The sequence below is a fragment of the Aedes albopictus genome, chromosome 2, assembly GCF_035046485.1.
Source record: "Aedes albopictus strain Foshan chromosome 2, AalbF5, whole genome shotgun sequence".
Classification (NCBI taxonomy): domain Eukaryota; kingdom Metazoa; phylum Arthropoda; class Insecta; order Diptera; family Culicidae; genus Aedes; species Aedes albopictus.
Window position 1 is genome coordinate 261,052,420 of NC_085137.1, and position 19,308 is coordinate 261,071,727.

The following is a 19,308-nucleotide window of genomic DNA, read 5'->3' on the forward strand; positions in this document are numbered from 1 at the left end:
GTATGGGGTAATGGACATTTGCGAAAGTTGAAACGGTTAAGGTCCAAAGCACTTAGGAAATATAGTGTAAATAAGAATGCATTCACCAAACGCGCCTTTGCCCTGGCAAGCAATGATTATCGCAGCTACAATCGTTATCTCTACAAATGCTACACAAGACGCATGCAGTATAGGCTCCATCGTAATCCTAAGGCATTCTGGTCGTTCGTGAAAACCAAGAAAAATGAGGAAGGCCTTCCTGCCGAAATTTTCCTGGGTGAAAGACGTGCTCATTCTGCACTCGACAAGAGTAACTTGCTGGCAGACCGCTTTAAGCAAGTATTCAACGACACCACCGCCACTACTGATCAAGTTGATCTGGCACTCAGCAATACACCTAGCAATGTCTTCGCGTTCAACGTCTTCACTATTACTCCAGAGATGGTTGATTTGGCTATCAACAAGTTGAAGCATTCTAAGGTTGGAGGACCAGATAATATCCCACCATGTATCCTGAAGAAATGCACTGCTGAGCTCATCTTGCCATTAGTAAAACTGTATAATCTGTCCTTGCTTCAGCGCACATTTCCGGACCGGTGGAAATCTTCTTTCATGTTTCCAGTTTTCAAGAAAGGTGACAAGCAGAACGCAGAGAATTACCGAGGGATTACATCGCTCTGTGCTTGCTCCAAAGTACTGGAGATAATCGTCTACGATGCTTTCTTTGGTCACTGCAAAAACTACATATCACCGGACCAGCACGGCTTCTACCCGAAAAGATCGATCTCGACGAACCTTGCTCCTTTCATCTCTCTTTGCCTACGCAATATTGAATCGGGAGCGCAAGTGGACACCATCTACACCGACCTGAAGGCTGCATTTGACCGTGTGGATCACTCCATATTACTAGCGAAGCTTGGAAAACTTGGGGTTTCGTCGAGCTTGGTGCAGTGGTTTAAATCATACTTGACAAATCGCGAACTCTGTGTCAGATTAGGATCAGCTCACTCCGACTGCTTTAATAACAGCTCGGGTATTCCTCAAGGTAGTAACTTGGGACCACTTCTCTTCTCCATTTTCCTGAACGATGTGGGGTTCGTGCTTCCAAATGGATGCCGCACATTCTTCGCAGACGACGTTAAGATTTTCGTAGTAGTACGATGCCTTCTAGATTGTTTGCAGCTGCAGGAATTTATTAATGACTTCAGTGAATGGTGCAGTAGAAACTTCGTCACACTCAGCGTGCACAAATGCAACTCCATCAGTTTCCATCGTAGGCAAAAACCAATATTGTTTGATTATACGATCAACAATGTGTCACTTCAGCGCGTGGAAGTTACTCGCGATCTCGGAATATTATTGGACTCCGCTCTATCCTTTAGGCCCCATTACTGTGACATAGTTACGCGAGCGAGCAGGCAACTAGGTTTCATATTCAAGATTGCCGACGAATTTCGTGACCCACTTTGCCTTAAAGCACTGTACTGCTCTCTGGTTCGCTCTCTGTTAGAGTTTGGATCGATAATCTGGTGCCCGTACCAAAGAGTTTGGATATCTCGTTTGGAGTCGATCCAGAAGAAATTTGTTCGGTATGCCCTGCGCCATCTGCCTTGGAACGATCCGAACAACCTCCCGCCTTATGAACACCGTTGTCAGCTGCTGGGTATAGACACGCTGGAACACAGGAGGTCGATCGCTCAAGCAGTATTTGTAGCTAAAGTTCTGGTTGGTGAAATTGATTCTCCTGGAATTCTTGCCGAACTACAATTATATGCTCCAGAGAGACCCCTTCGTACTAGGAACATTCTGTATCTCCCAGCTCGAGCAACGAATTACGCACTACATGACCCTGTACGGTATATGTCGTCACGCTTCAATGAGTACTACGTAGTGTTTGATTTTAACTGCTCTACCCTAAGCTTCCGACATCGGATTGAACGGCTGCTGCATGAGGAGAATAGACGTCAGCGTTGATTATGATAGTTCGTAAGATATTCTTAGTATTTTAATTATTTGATTATTGTTATTGTGCTTGTGTATTGTGACTACTCATGGTGAGATATTTTTTTTTTCCTGTTAATGTCAATGTTAGGAGTTTTTTTATTATTATTATTTTTATTACTTTTTCATTAAGACATATTGTCAGATGAAACATATAAATAAACATAAACATAAATCTGGCCAAACATGTCTGAAGGTCCAATCTGCAAAAGAGAGGCTCTCTTTGTTACGATTCTCTTCAAGTTATTACGATGTCACAGTTGACATTTTTACAATTTGTTATATGTAGATCGGAAAAGGATTGCTATTTCTACCTTCTGACGCACGGTGTCAAAATTTCGATTATTATCGAACATTCATGTACCTCGGATTTTTCGTCGAAAATTATTAGTATTTGGGCTATATATTCATAATCGGAAGACTAGAAAATATTTCATCGGCGAAAATTTTTCCATACATTTTGTATTGGACGTTTTTTGGGCTAAAATAGTAACTATTGATTTTTAGTATGGAAAATAGCTAAAATCTCATCTAACTCAAATTTTCCCCGATAGAATATTTTCAAATTTTGCATTTATAAATTATAGCTGAAATTCTAATATACTATGTGTTCAGTTCGACAGCAGCCAAACTGAAGAAGCGTCTAGCAGTGGCGGCGACAGTTTGCACCACGAGAGCTCCGCCCATCCAACCAACGACGAACGAACGACGACGACGAAGCGAGTGCTGAACAGCAAAGCGGCGATAATAAAATTGACGACCGAACAGCGATCAGCGTCAGAATTATTTCATCCGTCGTCGAGACTACCACACAGCAGCGAAGCCGAAGCGAAGGGAGCTATAGCACGTGAAGACCGCATGAGACAGCAAGCAGAGCCGACCGACGCGACGGTGCGCCAATAGCGTGATCGGCGCGTGGCCCCACCACCTCGTGCGGGCTATAAATATAGTGCGCATCGTGGCAGCAGCATCAGTTTTCTGCGAACCACCGAAGAGAGTACATCAAAGCTAAGTGAAGAGAAGATGAATATAGCAGTTTAAGTAAAATCTCCTGTGTTTGTATCTAGTCATCGCGCTTCTGAAACATCCCCGATTCCACCAAAAGAGTTGTTCAGAAATAATTTTCCTAGAGTTATTCGGAGCAACAGAGTTGTTCGGAAATTGTTTTCCTCCACACCCAACAGCCTTTATCAAGGCTCAAAGAGTTGTCAGGTTGCTGCTAGCCGGTCTAGTCCAGCTCAACCACCGAGGCTTCATTAGGCGAAGCTAGGCCAACGTCCGGCCATCATCCCGGGAAGGAACGCGAGGGTTCCTGCTCCCACCCGGCTCGGTTCCTGAGCGGAACGCGAGCACCACAACGTAGCCAGCGCAGTACAGTCCACTGCCATCCCATACATGGATTTGGTCCTTCGAGCCGGATGCTCGAGTGCGAGTGTCCGATTGTGTTATCGACGGTGATCGGTGGTTGGATCGGATGAGTGGTGATTGGAGGCAAACACGGAGAAGATAGTAAAGTGATTGAAAGACAAAGACAATAAGTGAACAAGTGACAGTTAGTGAGAACTATAACGAACTAAAGTGAAGTGAACTAAAGCAATACAGTGAAAATGAAGCACACGCCAATGAAGTCTTCCAAGATGGCCAGCTCTAGTGAAGAAGATCTGAGCACTCTTGTACTGTTGCGTGGCATGGCACAAGGTAACATCACGCGCATCAAGAACATCTTGACCCAAGCCCAAGCGGACCAGGCTGAGCTGCCTTCCGCTCAAGTGAAAGTGTACGTGAAGAAAGTGGAAGGTGCCTACAACGAGTACCATCAGCACCACCAGCAGATAGTGGCGATTCTTCCTTCGAACAAGAAGGAGGAACAGAACGAGAAGTTCCTGCAATTCGAGACGTTGCACGAAGAGGTGTCCATCATGCTCGAGACCCTTCTCGAGGCTCAAGCCGCACCACCTGCGGCGCAACAAGTGCAGCCACCGGCGAACCAACAACCGTTGGTCATCCAGCAATCTCTTCCTCGTGCCATCCCCACCTTCGACGGGAGGTACGAGAATTGGGAACGGTTCAAGATCATGTTCCGTGATGCAGTCGACCGTACCAACGAAGCACCTCGAATCAAGCTGTATCACCTTGAGAAGGCCCTCGTCGGTGATGCGGCGGGAATCATAGACGTGAAGACGATTGCCGATGGAAACTACGCCCACGCCTGGGAGTTACTGGAGGAAAGGTTCGAGGATCAGCGACGAATGATCGACATCCATATTGCTGGACTGCTCGGAGTGAAGAAACTTTCGAAGGAGGATTTCGGTGAGTTGCGTTCCTTGGTCGAGTCTACCACTAGTCACGTGGAAAACTTGAAGTTCCTTAACCAAGAGTTCACCGGCGTCTCTGAGCTCATTGTCGTCCACCTGATCGCACGTGCACTGGATCCTACCACGAAGAAGTTGTGGGAGTCGACGATAAAGCGAGGAGAACTCCCAAACTACGAAGACACCATACAGTTCCTGAAAGACCGCGTCTCAGTTCTGGAGAGATGCCGCGATACGGATGAAGAAGCCAAGGGACAGCGTACATCGGCGAAACCAGCTACGAGGAAGCAGGCGTTTCCCAATGCCAACGCAGCGACAGCTCCTCCATCAGCGGATCAGCGGTGCACCATTTGTGATGAAAGCCATGTTACGTACAAATGCTCTGTGTTCAACGGCTTGAGTGTGAGTGATCGACTGACCAAAGTCAAACAGAAGAACGTGTGCTACAACTGCTTGAGAAGTGGACATAGCGTGAAGAACTGTCCATCGAAGAAGTCGTGCTCCAAGTGCAACAAGCGGCACCACACCCTGCTCCATTTGGAAGGTGGTGCAATCTCGTCGCAGCCTGCGAATGAAAATTCAGCGAATGGAGTTCCAGGATCAGCCCAACCAACGGCGTCGGCTGTCAGACAGCAGTCGGCCGAGAACCAGCCATCAGTGACAGCAGCGCATTCCAACAACCCGGTGAACCCAGCGAGCCAGGTGGTGTTGCTCACTGCCCTTGTCAACGTTATGGACCATCAACAGCGGCCTCGTGTGTGCAAAGCCCTGCTAGACTGCGGATCTCAGGTGAGTTTTATCTCCCAATCATTTGTCAATACTCTTGGTATTCAAGTGGAAGAAGTAAGTGTCCCGATAACAGGCATAGGCAGTGTAAGGTCGACAATCAGGCAAAAATGTACCATTAACGTCCACTCTAAATGCAGCGATTTCTCTTTCATGGTGAATTGTTTGGTCTCGCCGAAGATTACTGGTCAGGTTCCGTCGGTTAAGATAAATTTGGAGAATTGGGAACTTCCTCAAGGTCTCAGACTGGCTGATCCATCCTTCCATGAACCTAGCCACGTTGATTTGCTCATTGGGATGGACTGGTTCTATGACATTATGAAACCAGGGTGTTTGAAAATAGACGATAATCTCCCTAGCCTTCACGACTCTAAGCTTGGTTGGTTAGTCGGGGGCAAGTTGCTTGACTGTTCTTCCAATCTTGTGCTGAATTCCTGTGCCGTTCGAATTGATCCCATTGAAGAACTAGTGCAGAAATTTTGGGAAGTTGAAGGTGTGTCTCCGGAGGTGGTTCTGTCCAGTGAGGAAGAGCAGTGTGAATCGCATTTCGCATCAACCCATCGTCGAGACGACAGCGGTCGTTTCATCGTTCACCTCCCATTGAAGGACAACGCATCTCAACTATCGGATTCCCGTACCATGGCCTTGCGACGATTTTTCATGCTGGAGTCTAAACTACAACGTCATCCAGATTTAAAAGCCCAGTATGATGCCTTCATGGACGAGTACGAATCTCTTGGGCACTGCCGGGAGGTCCAAGAACGCGACGATCCTCCTGGAGTTCTGAAGTGGTATCTTCCCCACCATGCCGTCCTCCGCCCATCGAACACAACTACAAAATGCCGGGTGGTATTCGACGCATCTGCAAAGGTGGCCGGATTGTCCCTCAACGATGTTTTGATGACCGGATACAACGTTCAGAGCGATTTGTTGTCTATCATCCTACGGTTCCGGAGGTATCGATACGTTATGAGCGCCGATGTAGCCAAAATGTACCGCCAAGTTGCCGTAGATCCCGCTTTCACTCCACTACAACGGATTTTTTGGAGAAAGTCGCCCCAAGACCCACTACGTGTTCTCGAACTAACTACTGTGACATACGGAACGGCCTCAGCCCCTTTCTTGGCCACGCGATCTCTGCTGCAACTTGCACGGGATGAACGAGAAACCTTTCCGCTCGCTTCCGCCGTTGTCGAGAAAAATGTCTACATAGACGATGCTCTTTTTGGTTCCGACGATTTCCTACAAGCATGTGAGCTTCGAGATCAGCTGATAGCCTTGCTCCAGTCCGGTGGAATGCACCTTCACAAGTGGTCATCCAACACTAGTCAACTCCTATCGCCCATTCCCAGTGAAGATCGAGACAGCTGCGCATCTTTCAGCGAAAGTGGCCTCAACGAGGTCATCAAAACTTTGGGATTGATGTGGAATCCTTCCACAGACGAGTTCTTGTTCCGATCATCCCCTTCAGAAAAGGCCAGCAGACCCACAAAGCGTCAAGTCCTGTCCAAGATTGCCAAGATTTACGATCCGCTCGGACTTATTTCTCCAGTGGTGGTACTGGCAAAAATAGTCATGCAGAAATTGTGGATCAGCAAGCTGAATTGGGATGATCCGTTAGACGATACCCTCCTGAACGAGTGGGAGAACTTTCTGATGTCACTGCCAACTTCGGAGCAAATTCGCATTCCACGCCATGTGTTATCGAACAAGGCGGCGCGGTACGAATTGCACGGATTCGCGGACGCGTCCCAGAAGGCGTATGGGGCATGCGTGTATGTTCGCTCAATATTCCCTGATGGCACCGCATCGACGAAGTTGGTCAGCGCTAAGTCTAAAATTGCACCGATTTCACCCCTGACAATCCCTCGAAAGGAATTACTAGCAGCCCTTCTTTTGTCAAGATTGATTAGTAAGGTCGAAGCAGCGTTGGAGATGAGCTTCAGTTCCATCGTTCTCTGGTCGGATAGTCAAGTTGTATTGGCATGGTTACACAAACCGCTTGGCAATCTCCAAACCTTCGTCCGCCACAGAGTTACAGAGATCACATCGAATACTAGTCACGTTTGGAAATATGTTCGCACGGATCAGAACCCCGCCGATACTGTATCTCGAGGACAGTCTGCAAGAGAGTTAGCTAACAACGAGCAATGGTGGAATGGTCCTCAGTTTTTGTGCTTCGTGGATTACCCAGAAGAGCGGCCACAGTCACTCCAAGATTGCGAAATTCCCGAACTCAGGGTTGAGCTAGCTGCACTGTCGGTCATGAACTACGAGGAATTCCCTGTGTTGACAAAGTTTGCTTCGTTCCGGAAATGCCAACGGATTGTTGCCTACATGCTACGCTTCATTTCGAACGCTCGAAAGAAGCAGGCCGACCGAGTGATGTCCCGGTATCTCACTATTCCTGAGCTACGGGCGGCATCAAATTTGATCGTTGGAGCCATTCAGCATCAGGAGTTTGCCAAGGAGATCGAGTGTGTACGAGCAGACGAACCCAACCATCGTCTGAACAATTTGAAACCATTTCTCGACGAGGATTTACTGCGGGTTGGAGGTAGACTTGGTCAGTCTCAGCTTCCATTCGGAGTGAAACACCAGCTAATATTGCCAAGCAACAACCCCATCGTACACGGTTTGATAAACGACGTCCATCGAGAGAATCACCATGCCGGAAACTCCATGGTACAATACCTTTTGCGACAACATTTCTGGTTGATCAACGCGAGATCGACAATTCGGAAGGTGCTGAGAACCTGCATTACCTGCTTCCGGACGAATCCTACCACGATTGATCAGCAGATGGGAAACCTACCATCGTATCGGATTAACCCAGCGCCAGTCTTCGAGAGAGTTGGGCTTGACTTTGCCGGACCAATCTACGTCAAGCAGTCAGTTCGAAAGGCGACTCCGGTAAAGGGCTACATCTGTGTCTTCATCTGTATGGTGACAAAGGCCATGCATCTGGAAGCCGTGGAAGATCTGTCCACTGACTCGTTCCTTGCGGCTTTTCAACGATTCGTGTCCAGACGAGGATATCCGAAGGAAGTCTTCTCCGATAACGGGACCAATTTCATCGGAGCAAGGTCAGCATTGCAGGAGCTCTATCGGCTATTCAAGGAGGAGACCACCCAGAACAAGATCTTCGAGTATTGCCAAGCAAAGCAGATCGTTTGGAAGACCATCCCCCCAAATGCGCCACATTTCGGAGGACTTTGGGAGGCCGGTGTGAAAAGTGTTAAAACAGTGCTCAAAAAGGTTTACCAATCCACCTCCCTAACACTCTCCGGATTATCCACCCTGTTGTGCCAGATTGAAGCAATCCTCAACTCGAGACCACTTTATTCCCAATCTAACGATCCGACGGAACCTGAAGCGTTGACCCCTGGACATTTTATTGCCAACCGTCCACTATTAGCAATTCCCGAACCGTCTGTAGTAGGTATCCCGACCAATCGTTTGTCCCACTGGCAGCACATACAACAGCTTCGCGAACACTTCTGGAAACGATGGTCGAGAGAGTATCTCACCGAATTACAAGTGCGAGGCAAATGGACCAAACAGAAGGTAAACATCCAACCGGGAATGGTTGTTCTCCTGAAGGATGACAATTTGCCCCCACAGTGCTGGAATCTGGGCCGGGTAGAAAGGGTACACCCGGGAGCCGATAACCTGGTAAGAGTGGTAGACGTTCGAACGAAGACTGGTACATTTAGACGACCTATACATAAGCTTGCGCCTTTGCCTATTTTGGACAATGATCCAAATTTCCAAACTTCCACTTTTTGCCGGGGGGAGAATGTTCAGTTCGACAGCAGCCAAACTGAAGAAGCGTCTAGCAGTGGCGGCGACAGTTTGCACCACGAGAGCTCCGCCCATCCAACCAACGACGAACGAACGACGACGACGAAGCGAGTGCTGAACAGCAAAGCGGCGATAATAAAATTGACGACCGAACAGCGATCAGCGTCAGAATTATTTCATCCGTCGTCGAGACTACCACACAGCAGCGAAGCCGAAGCGAAGGGAGCTATAGCACGTGAAGACCGCATGAGACAGCAAGCAGAGCCGACCGACGCGACGGTGCGCCAATAGCGTGATCGGCGCGTGGCCCCACCACCTCGTGCGGGCTATAAATATAGTGCGCATCGTGGCAGCAGCATCAGTTTTCTGCGAACCACCGAAGAGAGTACATCAAAGCTAAGTGAAGAGAAGATGAATATAGCAGTTTAAGTAAAATCTCCTGTGTTTGTATCTAGTCATCGCGCTTCTGAAACATCCCCGATTCCACCAAAAGAGTTGTTCAGAAATAATTTTCCTAGAGTTATTCGGAGCAACAGAGTTGTTCGGAAATTGTTTTCCTCCACACCCAACAGCCTTTATCAAGGCTCAAAGAGTTGTCAGGTTGCTGCTAGCCGGTCTAGTCCAGCTCAACCACCGAGGCTTCATTAGGCGAAGCTAGGCCAACGTCCGGCCATCATCCCGGGAAGGAACGCGAGGGTTCCTGCTCCCACCCGGCTCGGTTCCTGAGCGGAACGCGAGCACCACAACGTAGCCAGCGCAGTACAGTCCACTGCCATCCCATACACTATGAAGAAAAATCCGAGGTACATGAAAGTTCGATAATAATCAAAAATACGCAAGAAGTAAATCAAAATTAATATATACAAGCATGTTATAATCGAAAGAGAGTAGACTTAAAGAGAGCCTCTCTTTTGCAGATTGGACCTTTAGACATGTTTAGCCAGAAATAATTAAAAATGCACGGAAAAATAATGTCTCGGAAAAGTGAATGGTTCAAACTCGGGTTCAAACGTAAGAAAAACAGTATAATATATTGTTACATTTCATTTATTTCGTCAAACATACCATACATAAAAATCGAATGTAAATGTATAGTAGCTACAATGTGCAAAGCTTTTAGCGAAACATTTCATTACAATATACATTATTGTAGCTGCTACACTGTATGGTGCAGGAATGGTTTTCATCAAACACCCTATGGTTAGTTTTTATCCGGGTATCTTGCTTTATAAATTCTCCCTCCACATTATACAGCTCATGTTCATATTTTTCTTTTTAATTCATTGTAACCTATGTATGGTTCCAAGTAGGTAAACAAATGTGTATTGTTTTAAACCTCAAAATTCTCAATATTTGTATCACTTTGCTTCCACAAAAAAATAGTTAGAAACATTTGATCATCCTGTGGCTATTTGGAAAATTTTGAGGCTGGAAGTCAGCTTTCTGCAAAAAAAAAACATCTTCGACGAGATTATTTTAATCCAACAAACCGTTTTAGAGTTATTTTTTATAGTTATAGTTTTTTGAGGAAGAAAATTAGTTATTTTTCATGTGCTCTTTTCAAACGTTAGATGAGGAAACCGACACTGATTTTTCATTAGGGCCCAACTGACATTTTCGATTTCTCTTCATCATTCCTCTCTGTGATATAACAGAATGTGTCTTGAGTTTTCTAAAGATTTGTTGGTTGAAATACGAAGAAGACGACTACAGAAACAAAAAGAATATTGGTTTTTGTTTTGATCAAGTTACATATTAGCGAAAGAGAGAGTCGACGAAGAGGAATCGATCAAGTCAGTCAGGCTCTTATGAAAAATCATTGTCGAAATGGCCTATGTGTTGATGCAAAACTAAATAATTCACAAGGTTCAATGCATGAACTAAATCTCATTAAAATTGAATAATATCGAACCAAGAATGGCATATTTTATCGTGTTTTGGTCTGGAATTGCTCTATAATAAGCAAAAATAAACATATTTCATTATTCTACTTATTTGAGTTGCACAATGTTCATGACTTGTGATTGTGCAAACAATGCATGATTCATTCAAATTACTTAATTAGTATCTTAATTATAGCATTGAAATACTGAAGATTCAAAAACACATTTTCTGTATTTTACTCGTAAATATTTGAAAAAAAAAATGTATCACTTGTGCAGGCCAAATTCTGTTTGAATTTATTAAATTGATTGAAAACAGTCAGGCCAATATTTGTCCAGTTTGATGTGGAATACGCGTTTCTATTGACGTGGGCATCGACTGACCAACTAGTGCAGTGTAAAGCGTCAAATGAATGCCTGTACGGCGACTGGCGATTTTGATGCGTAGGAGGTAGGTGGCGACGACTGTGAATGGTCAACTGGTGTCACAACGGATAATGGGTGCACAATCCGAGGGGTAAAAGTCAATTTGGCTGTGCTTATACCGAGCTGCAACGTCCCATTGTCCGGTCGAACGTTTAGTGGTTATCGTGCTGGTAATGTCCAGTATCATTATGTTTTATGAGACTAATTGTTGGCAAATTAATATGTTTTGCACAGTTGTGGCTTTCTGTGTGCACAAGTTTAAAGTAGGCAGATGCCAATCAGGGCCGATATTTGGCAGATGTTTCTGTTTACTGCAAAATTTCGTCAAATTAATCGTTCAGATAATATAAAAATTAAGCATCCGTATATTTCTGGTTTGCAATATTCAAAACAATTTAAAGTCTCGGATAACTCATATCATGCAATTCAGTATCATAATTTATATTTTATAATACTCATTTCAGTATCATAATGACCAACTTTTCCGTACTAGTTTATTATGCAACTCAAATGAATTGCATAATGAAAAATAGCTGGATAATGTTCATTATGCAACTCATTTGAGTTGTTTAATAAAACATCATTACAATAAAGTTTGAATGCGACTCGTTGAAAAATCATCTTTTTGCAACTTATTGCATAAATCTGGCTTTCGATTTGAATAGGTCGTATGTTTTCTGTAATTCCTATGTAGATTCGACCTATTCAAATCCATCGCCAGAAATATAGACCGTTCCAGAAATGGCTTTAGAACAGAAGGTCGAAGGACAAAATGTCGAAGGACAAAAAGTCGAATGGGACAAAAGGTCGAATGAGACAAAAGGTCGAATGGAACAAAAGGTCAAATGGGACAAAAGGTCGAATGGGACAAAAGGTCGAATGGGACAAAAGTTCGAATGGGACAAAAGATCGTATGGGACAAAATGTCGAATGGGACAAAAAGTCGAATAGGACAAAAGGTCGAATGGGACAAAAGGTCGAATGGGACAAAAGGTCGAATGGGACAAAAGGTCGAATGGGACAAAAGGTCGAATGGGACAAAAGGGCGAATGGGACAAAATGTCGAATGGGACAAAAAGTCGAATAGGTCAAAAGGTCGAATGGGACAAAAGGTCGAATGGACAAAAGTTCGAATGTACAAAAATTTTAGTAGACCAAGTTACCAGCTGACACACATATTTGATGAGCCTTTGTGATCACTGTACATATATCATACCTATTTCAGACACTAAAATTTCTATAGGAAATTTGTCCTTCTTTTGTTTATAGACTGTTCTTTCAAGTTATGTTAATGTAGTATTTATTGGAAATTTTATTTGATTTTTTTGTTCAGAAATTTTTTCTAATTAAATAAGGCTGTTCTTTTGACTTTTGTTACTGAAATTATTATTGACCCTTAGGTACTTATTTTTCAATCAGAAATTTTGCCTTCTTATTTTCATTGGCTGTTCTTCCTAACTTTACTGCAGAAATATTCATTGACGGAATATGCTTAGTGATCATCCCCTCTTGGATTGATAGGTAGTTCCTATTAATTATACTGTAAGTGAATAATTTCGTTTTATTTGCTCATATAATACCCAGAGATTCGTCCTTCTCTAATTCAAAGACTGTTTGGCTTTACAAAATCGCTGTAATGATTGGAGTTGCAAATGACAATATTTCAATCCTATGATTGATCCTCCTGCTATCCATTGTTCTTTCAATTAATATTGTTTTCTACATTAAACTTTAATAAATAACATTACTTTCTATCATTTTTGGGGAACTTTTGCAATGCGGTAATGAATTGCTGCATAGTTATAGGTAATGCAAGTTCTACTAGTTCTACTAGATACTTTTCTAGCTGAAACTGTTGAATAATTTTGATATCACTGGTTATATTTTTTACCGGAATTTCAATCGTTGTTTTTCTGTCAAGGTCTGATCACTTTTTCATGTCTTCCAATTTGACTTTAGTCTATTTAACTTTTTGCCCCATTCGACCTTTTGTCCCATTCGACCTGTTGTCCATTCGACCTTTTGTCCCATTCGATCTTTTGTCCATTCGACATTTTGTCCCTTCGACCTTTTGTCCATTCGACCTTTTGACTTTTGTCCATTCGACCTTTTGTCCCATTCGACCTTTTGTCCATTCGACCTTTTGTCCCATCCGACATTTTGTCCATTCGACCTTTTGTCCCATTCGATCTTTTGTCCATTCGACCTTTTGTCCCTTCGACCTTTTGTCCCATTCGATCTTTTGGCTTTTGTCCATTCGACCTTTTTTCCCATTCGACCTTTTGTCCCATTCGACCTTTTGTACATTCGACCTTTTATCCCTTCGACCTTTCGACTTCGATGTCCATTCGACCTTTTGTCCCTTCGACCTTTTGTTCATTAAAACTTTTGTCCTTCGACCATATGTCTTTCGACCTTTTTTCATAGATTCCTAGATACTAAAGCACACCTACGCATAACGAGAAAATAATAATTTTCTTAAGGGGCTGTTCATGAACCACCTAGACCAAAATTTGTCCATCTCAGACAACCCCCCCCCCCCCCCCACTCCCTTGTACAGTATGCGGCAGGAAAAAATGCGAAAGTGTTTTTCAACTTCAAACCTCATTTTTGTCCATTTGACGTTAAACAATCTATGTTTCAACGTTACATGATCCCTAACAGGTTTATTTTCTGAAAAGTTATTAAAAAAAACCCGTTTTGGTCACAAACCTTTACAAGACGGTGCCTGAAGCTAAAGACAATCAAAATTTTCAAACCACTGGAAAAGTACACAGGTCGCTAAATTTCATATCTGATAAAACAAAACTCTTAATTTTCTCTACAATATCATCACATATACACGCAAATAAAATCGTTCCGATATTCCGAAACAAAATATCACGAGAAGCGGAACTTACATCTTATTCAATTTCGTGTTGTAGTTCTAGTTAACGTGATGAGAAAATCCAGTTTTCGAGATGAATTGTCACAAATCTAGGAACACACTTTGAGGTCGTTCGATTGGTCTGTCTATTTCATAACGCTTTGCAAAAATGTGAACTGCTATCGCGATATTGCGATCCAGAACAATCACATTCGTGATTTAGTTCCGCTATCCGGAACTCCGTTCATGCGTGCTGTCATGTTTGGTAACGCACGCACAAAAACAGCCTCTCTGCAGCTACTGTCCATACAAGTGTCGCGAACGTCTACTCTCGTTAAATTGGTTTCTGTTGCTTGCTAAAGATATTTTTATAGTTTAATCAAGTATCCTCAATGTGAAAAAGTTCAGTGCAATTGCAGTTATGTGTTTGGTCCTGTATGTGAGTTGCTTAATTGTGTTTTAGTGGATTTTTTTTTCTATATTGACCCTATGCAAGCGATTGCCGCAAGTGCCTGTGTAAAAAAACCAACAGTAATTATTGTTGCCGAATGGTTCCGCTCATTGAATTACGATATTTGTCGTTATCGAAATGTGTATCAGCATATTGTGCGGCAGTTTTTCTTTATTGTGATAGGTAAGTATATTGTAAAAGTCAAAATAAACGTAGACAAAAGTTTATTACGACACAAAGAAAATGCCTTGAAATTTATCGTCGACTAAATACCGACCGTGAAGTAGGTTCTCATGTCCGTGAACAAAATCGCGTTTATGGGAACGTAGCCGTGAACAAAGTTCTCGCCTTTGAAAACAATGTTGCCACTCTCATGAACTGATGGATGATTTCTGGAACGAAAATCACGTTTCTGTGATTTTCCGTAGTGCCAGTGCTCGATTTCGCTGGCGTTACGTTTAGTTTGCGGAACATTGTTCCTTGTTGTTCGTGAATCCATGATTTTTATTCATGGTGTACAATCGTAAGCCATGTTCCAGCTCGTTCCAGATTTCGTGACTGAAAGTTGACGTTTTCTGGAACGGTTTTATTTGCGTGTATGTGTTTATTTCACCAGGTATACTACATGGCTTTGGATTAGTATGGTCTGGTTTTTATTTGTTTATTTGTTTATTTGTTTATTTGTTATTCCAACTGATCTTGTACAGATCTTATTGAAATTTGATATGGAAATACATAGCATATTGAACAGTAACACAAACATAATATCAAACAGAAATTTCAAGCATAAATTAATTCAAATGGTTGTCTAACAGTTATTACATGACAAAGAATTTTACTACACATTGTTATTATCCTTAGATCACAATGAAACTATGACTACGGCTCCCACAAGTAGGTGTGAAATTCTCTGAAATAAATTCCAGTTGGCCAAGTCGATGTGCATAACGCCAGTCCTTTTAAACGAGCCTCAATACCGACCTTGAAGGAAATATACGGCAATGACGATGGATCTTTCCACATGGGGACGAGCTTTCTAACTGTTGCAGCAACATCTGGACCCAGGTTATCCGCGACCATCTTGGCTATGTCGTGTTCAGTAACGTGGTTCTTCAGTCTCGTGAAAAAGAGCCAACATTTGTCATCCAATACGCCGGAAGCAACGGAAGTATTTGGATTGCTAGAGCTTCGTGTTCCGCATAACAGTCTTGATGACAGGCTTGATGACGACATCGGAGAAGACTGAGCACCAGGAGGCTCAACACTAGGGATTCGTAGAGATTGATTGTCAGCTGCAGATTCCACAATAGTAGCATTTCTAAGAGTATCCTGAATGGCAGAGATTTGTTTCTTCATCTCCAAGATTTCAACGTCGTATGACAACTTTGCTTCCACAGAATCTGGTAGGGGGCTAGCCTGATGATTATCATTCTTTTGGGGTAAACGGTCATTTCGAATGCTTCGTATCTGCTGCATGCACGGGTCGCAAATCCACCACATATTGGATTTCTCTAGATATTCCTTCAAATCTTCACAACTAAGATTGACACATTTAATGTGATACACATTGCCACAAAAACCTTCGCAAGCGATACAGTCGTCACCTCTAGCAATTGAAGAGATGCATTGTTTGCAGATCCTCATTGTGTTTTCTGTTGATCTCGTAAACATTCTGCACAGCGCACAGCGAAACAAACTTGGTCTCAGTGTTTGCAATGGCTGAGATTGAAAATTGATTCCGATATTTATGGAATATACACTACGATGTTGGGAAACTGATTACAGGCCTAAACTAAAGGCCACGAAACTGATACTTGGATCGCGATCTTACGTATATTTCAGTCTTATAACATATCAAATTTCCGATGAAAACTGCAGCTTCAAAGAAAAACAACCGACGTGTAGCGAAACAAAGGTTTTATCGAACTGAAGAATATTTTTTTACTATTCTAGCCATTTTGTCTTATGACCATTGGGCGCGCAGTTTATTGATACCAACTTCTTAGGTTTACATTACCACATGTTAAAAATCGAATATGTTCATTTTTATTTTGTAGTGCTAGAATATAGACGTTGACTGATACACTGTCACGAAAAAATAGTCATATATATCCCATATTCAGCGTGTGATAGCGCCTTGAACTTTTCGCATTTTTTCCTGCCGCACCCTGTAGGCATTTGTCCATATAAAAAAAAATGTATGGAGCATAGACTTCGGCCAGATACCCACCCCCTCCCCCCAAAAAGTCTACGTGGTTCATGAGCGGCCCAACAAACAACTATTTTTATATTTTTGGATTTTTATTTTAAGTATATTCTTCGATATCTGTAACGATTTTATACATCAAAACGAGCTTTGTATCTATAATGTTCATAACAAAAAATCAACTTTTGAACTCTGTTCAAACTACTTTTTTTATATTTTTGCTGAATTCATGTACTGTAAACTATTTTTTCCGATTTTTTTAGAAGATCACATTAAAAACATATTTTTTAGATATTTGATTGACGTTTTTAGAAAATAAGATTTTGCCTGTGCTTACGGGTACTTCAAAGTTTTGAGAAAACTTGAAAATTTAGCTTTTTTATTTTTAAAGGAATAAGTCCACAGATTTTGAAATTTTCAAACATGTTCCAATAACAATAAAAAAAATCACTCTACACATTGCTTTGAATTATGTTTAAATTGAATTGTAGTTTTAAACATGTTCAAGTATATTTTTTGCGACTGGTTTCGGCTATCGTAAAAAATGGATTGAGGGGAAAAAATGAATTTTAGTGGAGTTTTCAGCTCCAAAAGTCTAAATATTAAACTAAAACTATTGATAGTCTGATGAATACGTGAATCATGAAGTTTTTTTTTTTTTTTTATAATTTTTATCTAATGTAGTTCCTTAAAACTGGACACTAAAACTTTTTAATTCAACGAGCCCACTCTAATCTGCACATCGTTCATGCCGGAAATGGTTCAAAAGTCTTTTTGTTGATGGAACCGAGGGGGAGCTATCATCATATTTGGGAACTCATTAGATGAATTCCCGAAGAAATTCCAAGAGGACGAGCTTCCAGTGTTGGCCTGCAGACTGGGCTAGTGGATACTCTTGAGATGGAAGTTTCTAAATTCCTGAAGAATTCCGAGCAATCTGTGTTGAAATTCCTCTGCCTAATTTAAAATAGTTATGATAATTAGAAGATCCATGTGATTTTTAGTTGTTAAGCATGGAATTGGAATTGGAATTGGCTGTTGTGGGAATCGCTCGAGCTGCTGCTACAGTAGTTCAAATCTAGATTAAAATTGGTTCAAATTATGATTACGATGGTTCCAATTAAGATTGAAATCATTATTGAAAAATAATTGAATTTTTCAATGAAATTTGGTGCAAATGTAAACTTTTTACCACTTTACGAAAAGCTAAAACCCGTTCCATATACCTGAGACATCACCGTAGTAAATTATTTCCATGTGGGTGAAAAACTCAAATTACCCGATGCTTCAGACAGCCGGAATTTGATTCAACTCATTAGATATATTCCATCGAACGGGAGATTTGTGCCAGTTTTAATACATAAAATAAACATTAGCATGATTTCTGCATTTGTTCAACTAAATATAGATTGAAGCCTTTCATTTGGCACATTTGTAGTTTTCATAGGATTATTGGTTATTTTTATATAAATGATTTTCCTTAGACTGGCCAAAACCGGTGCTCGTACCCTATGTGATATAATAATTCGCTATATAGGGGAACGAACGTATTCTGGACACACCGTTACGCCAATATATTTCAGACACTTTCATTTGTTTTTGCCTTGAGTGTCCAAAACATATTGGCGCGTTGCTGTGTCCAAAATATTGTTACCAGCAGTAACATTTGATTCAGTTTACCATATCGAGCGCGGGAAAATAGGGAACAATATTTGTATTAATTAGTTCGAACCAACGGTGTGTTTAAATACGGCGTTCGGTGGGTTGACATTCACAACGCAGAACAGGTGGATGAGCGACTATGATGACAGCGATTGCTAATATGAGTACCGCGCGTGGGCGGAAACAGGTAAACGCGTGGGGACCATGAGTGGGTGAGTGAGTGGGTGTCCGTATGAAGACGGGGAAGATACGGACGCCGAGCGAGAGAAGGCAGTTAGTGTGAGGCAGTTGAACGAAAGACACGTTTTGCGACCAACCAATTAGTGGCTAGTTTGCCAGTCAAAGTTTTTTTCCGATCGTGACACCGACGATCAGAGAGCCGCCTCGGAGTTCATACTCTCGCTTTTCCTGGACTTCGGAGAAACCGTAGGCGATCAAGCTCTCAACGAAGCCACAGAAGTTGTGACCGCCATTCCACTGTTACAAAGTGCGGCCACTTCATCAACAGACGGTAACCCGGCTGTCGCCGCTTCGCGACACGTTAACCCAGGCCCAGACTGCCATCGAGTGGGCCGCACTCCCGGCCTTCGGAACCATCTCGTCGAGCGCCTGCGGCGCGCTTGCCCACGAAGCCTTTTGAACGCGGACATTTTCCGTGACAGCCTCAGCCAGTACCCCTTGACCCTCGGCGTGCCGTCTGGTGATCCCAAACAGATTTTCCGCCATCCCGGCCGGTATTGTGGTCGATCTCGAGCTCCCTGGGTCGTTTTAGGAGCGGGCCATCACTGCCGTTGCCGTTTGCATCCGTCGCTCGTACCACGTGTCACCGAGTTCTATAGCAAACGCTCCCGATCACCGCAAGTATCTCCAGTAACCGCTTCGCTCACCCTCAGCGGCCGAAGAAGGGGTTTTCTGCCATTCCTGTAGGAGTT

General features: G+C 42.9%; 1 protein-coding gene across 1 annotated transcript; it reads left to right on the forward strand.

Annotated features, from left to right (window-relative positions):
* The first annotated feature begins 3,587 nt into the window (after positions 1-3,587).
* LOC134286493 (uncharacterized) lies at positions 3,588-19,303 on the forward strand. The gene is made up of 4 exons (XM_062848109.1): positions 3,588-5,081; positions 5,128-5,135; positions 5,219-9,161; positions 18,701-19,303. Exons 1-4 carry the CDS (start codon positions 3,588-3,590, stop codon positions 19,301-19,303), a joined length of 6,048 nt encoding a protein of 2,015 aa, XP_062704093.1.
* Positions 19,304-19,308: the final 5 nt, after the last annotated feature.

Coding starts and splice junctions, on each gene's coding strand:
- LOC134286493 (XM_062848109.1), top strand. CDS start 3,588: ATGAAGCACACGCCAATGAAGTCTTCCAAGATGGCCAGCTCTAGTGAA. Junction 9,162..18,700: donor CAGAGCCGACCGACGCGACG/GTGCGCCAATAG, acceptor CCAACCAATTAG/TGGCTAGTTTGCCAGTCAAA.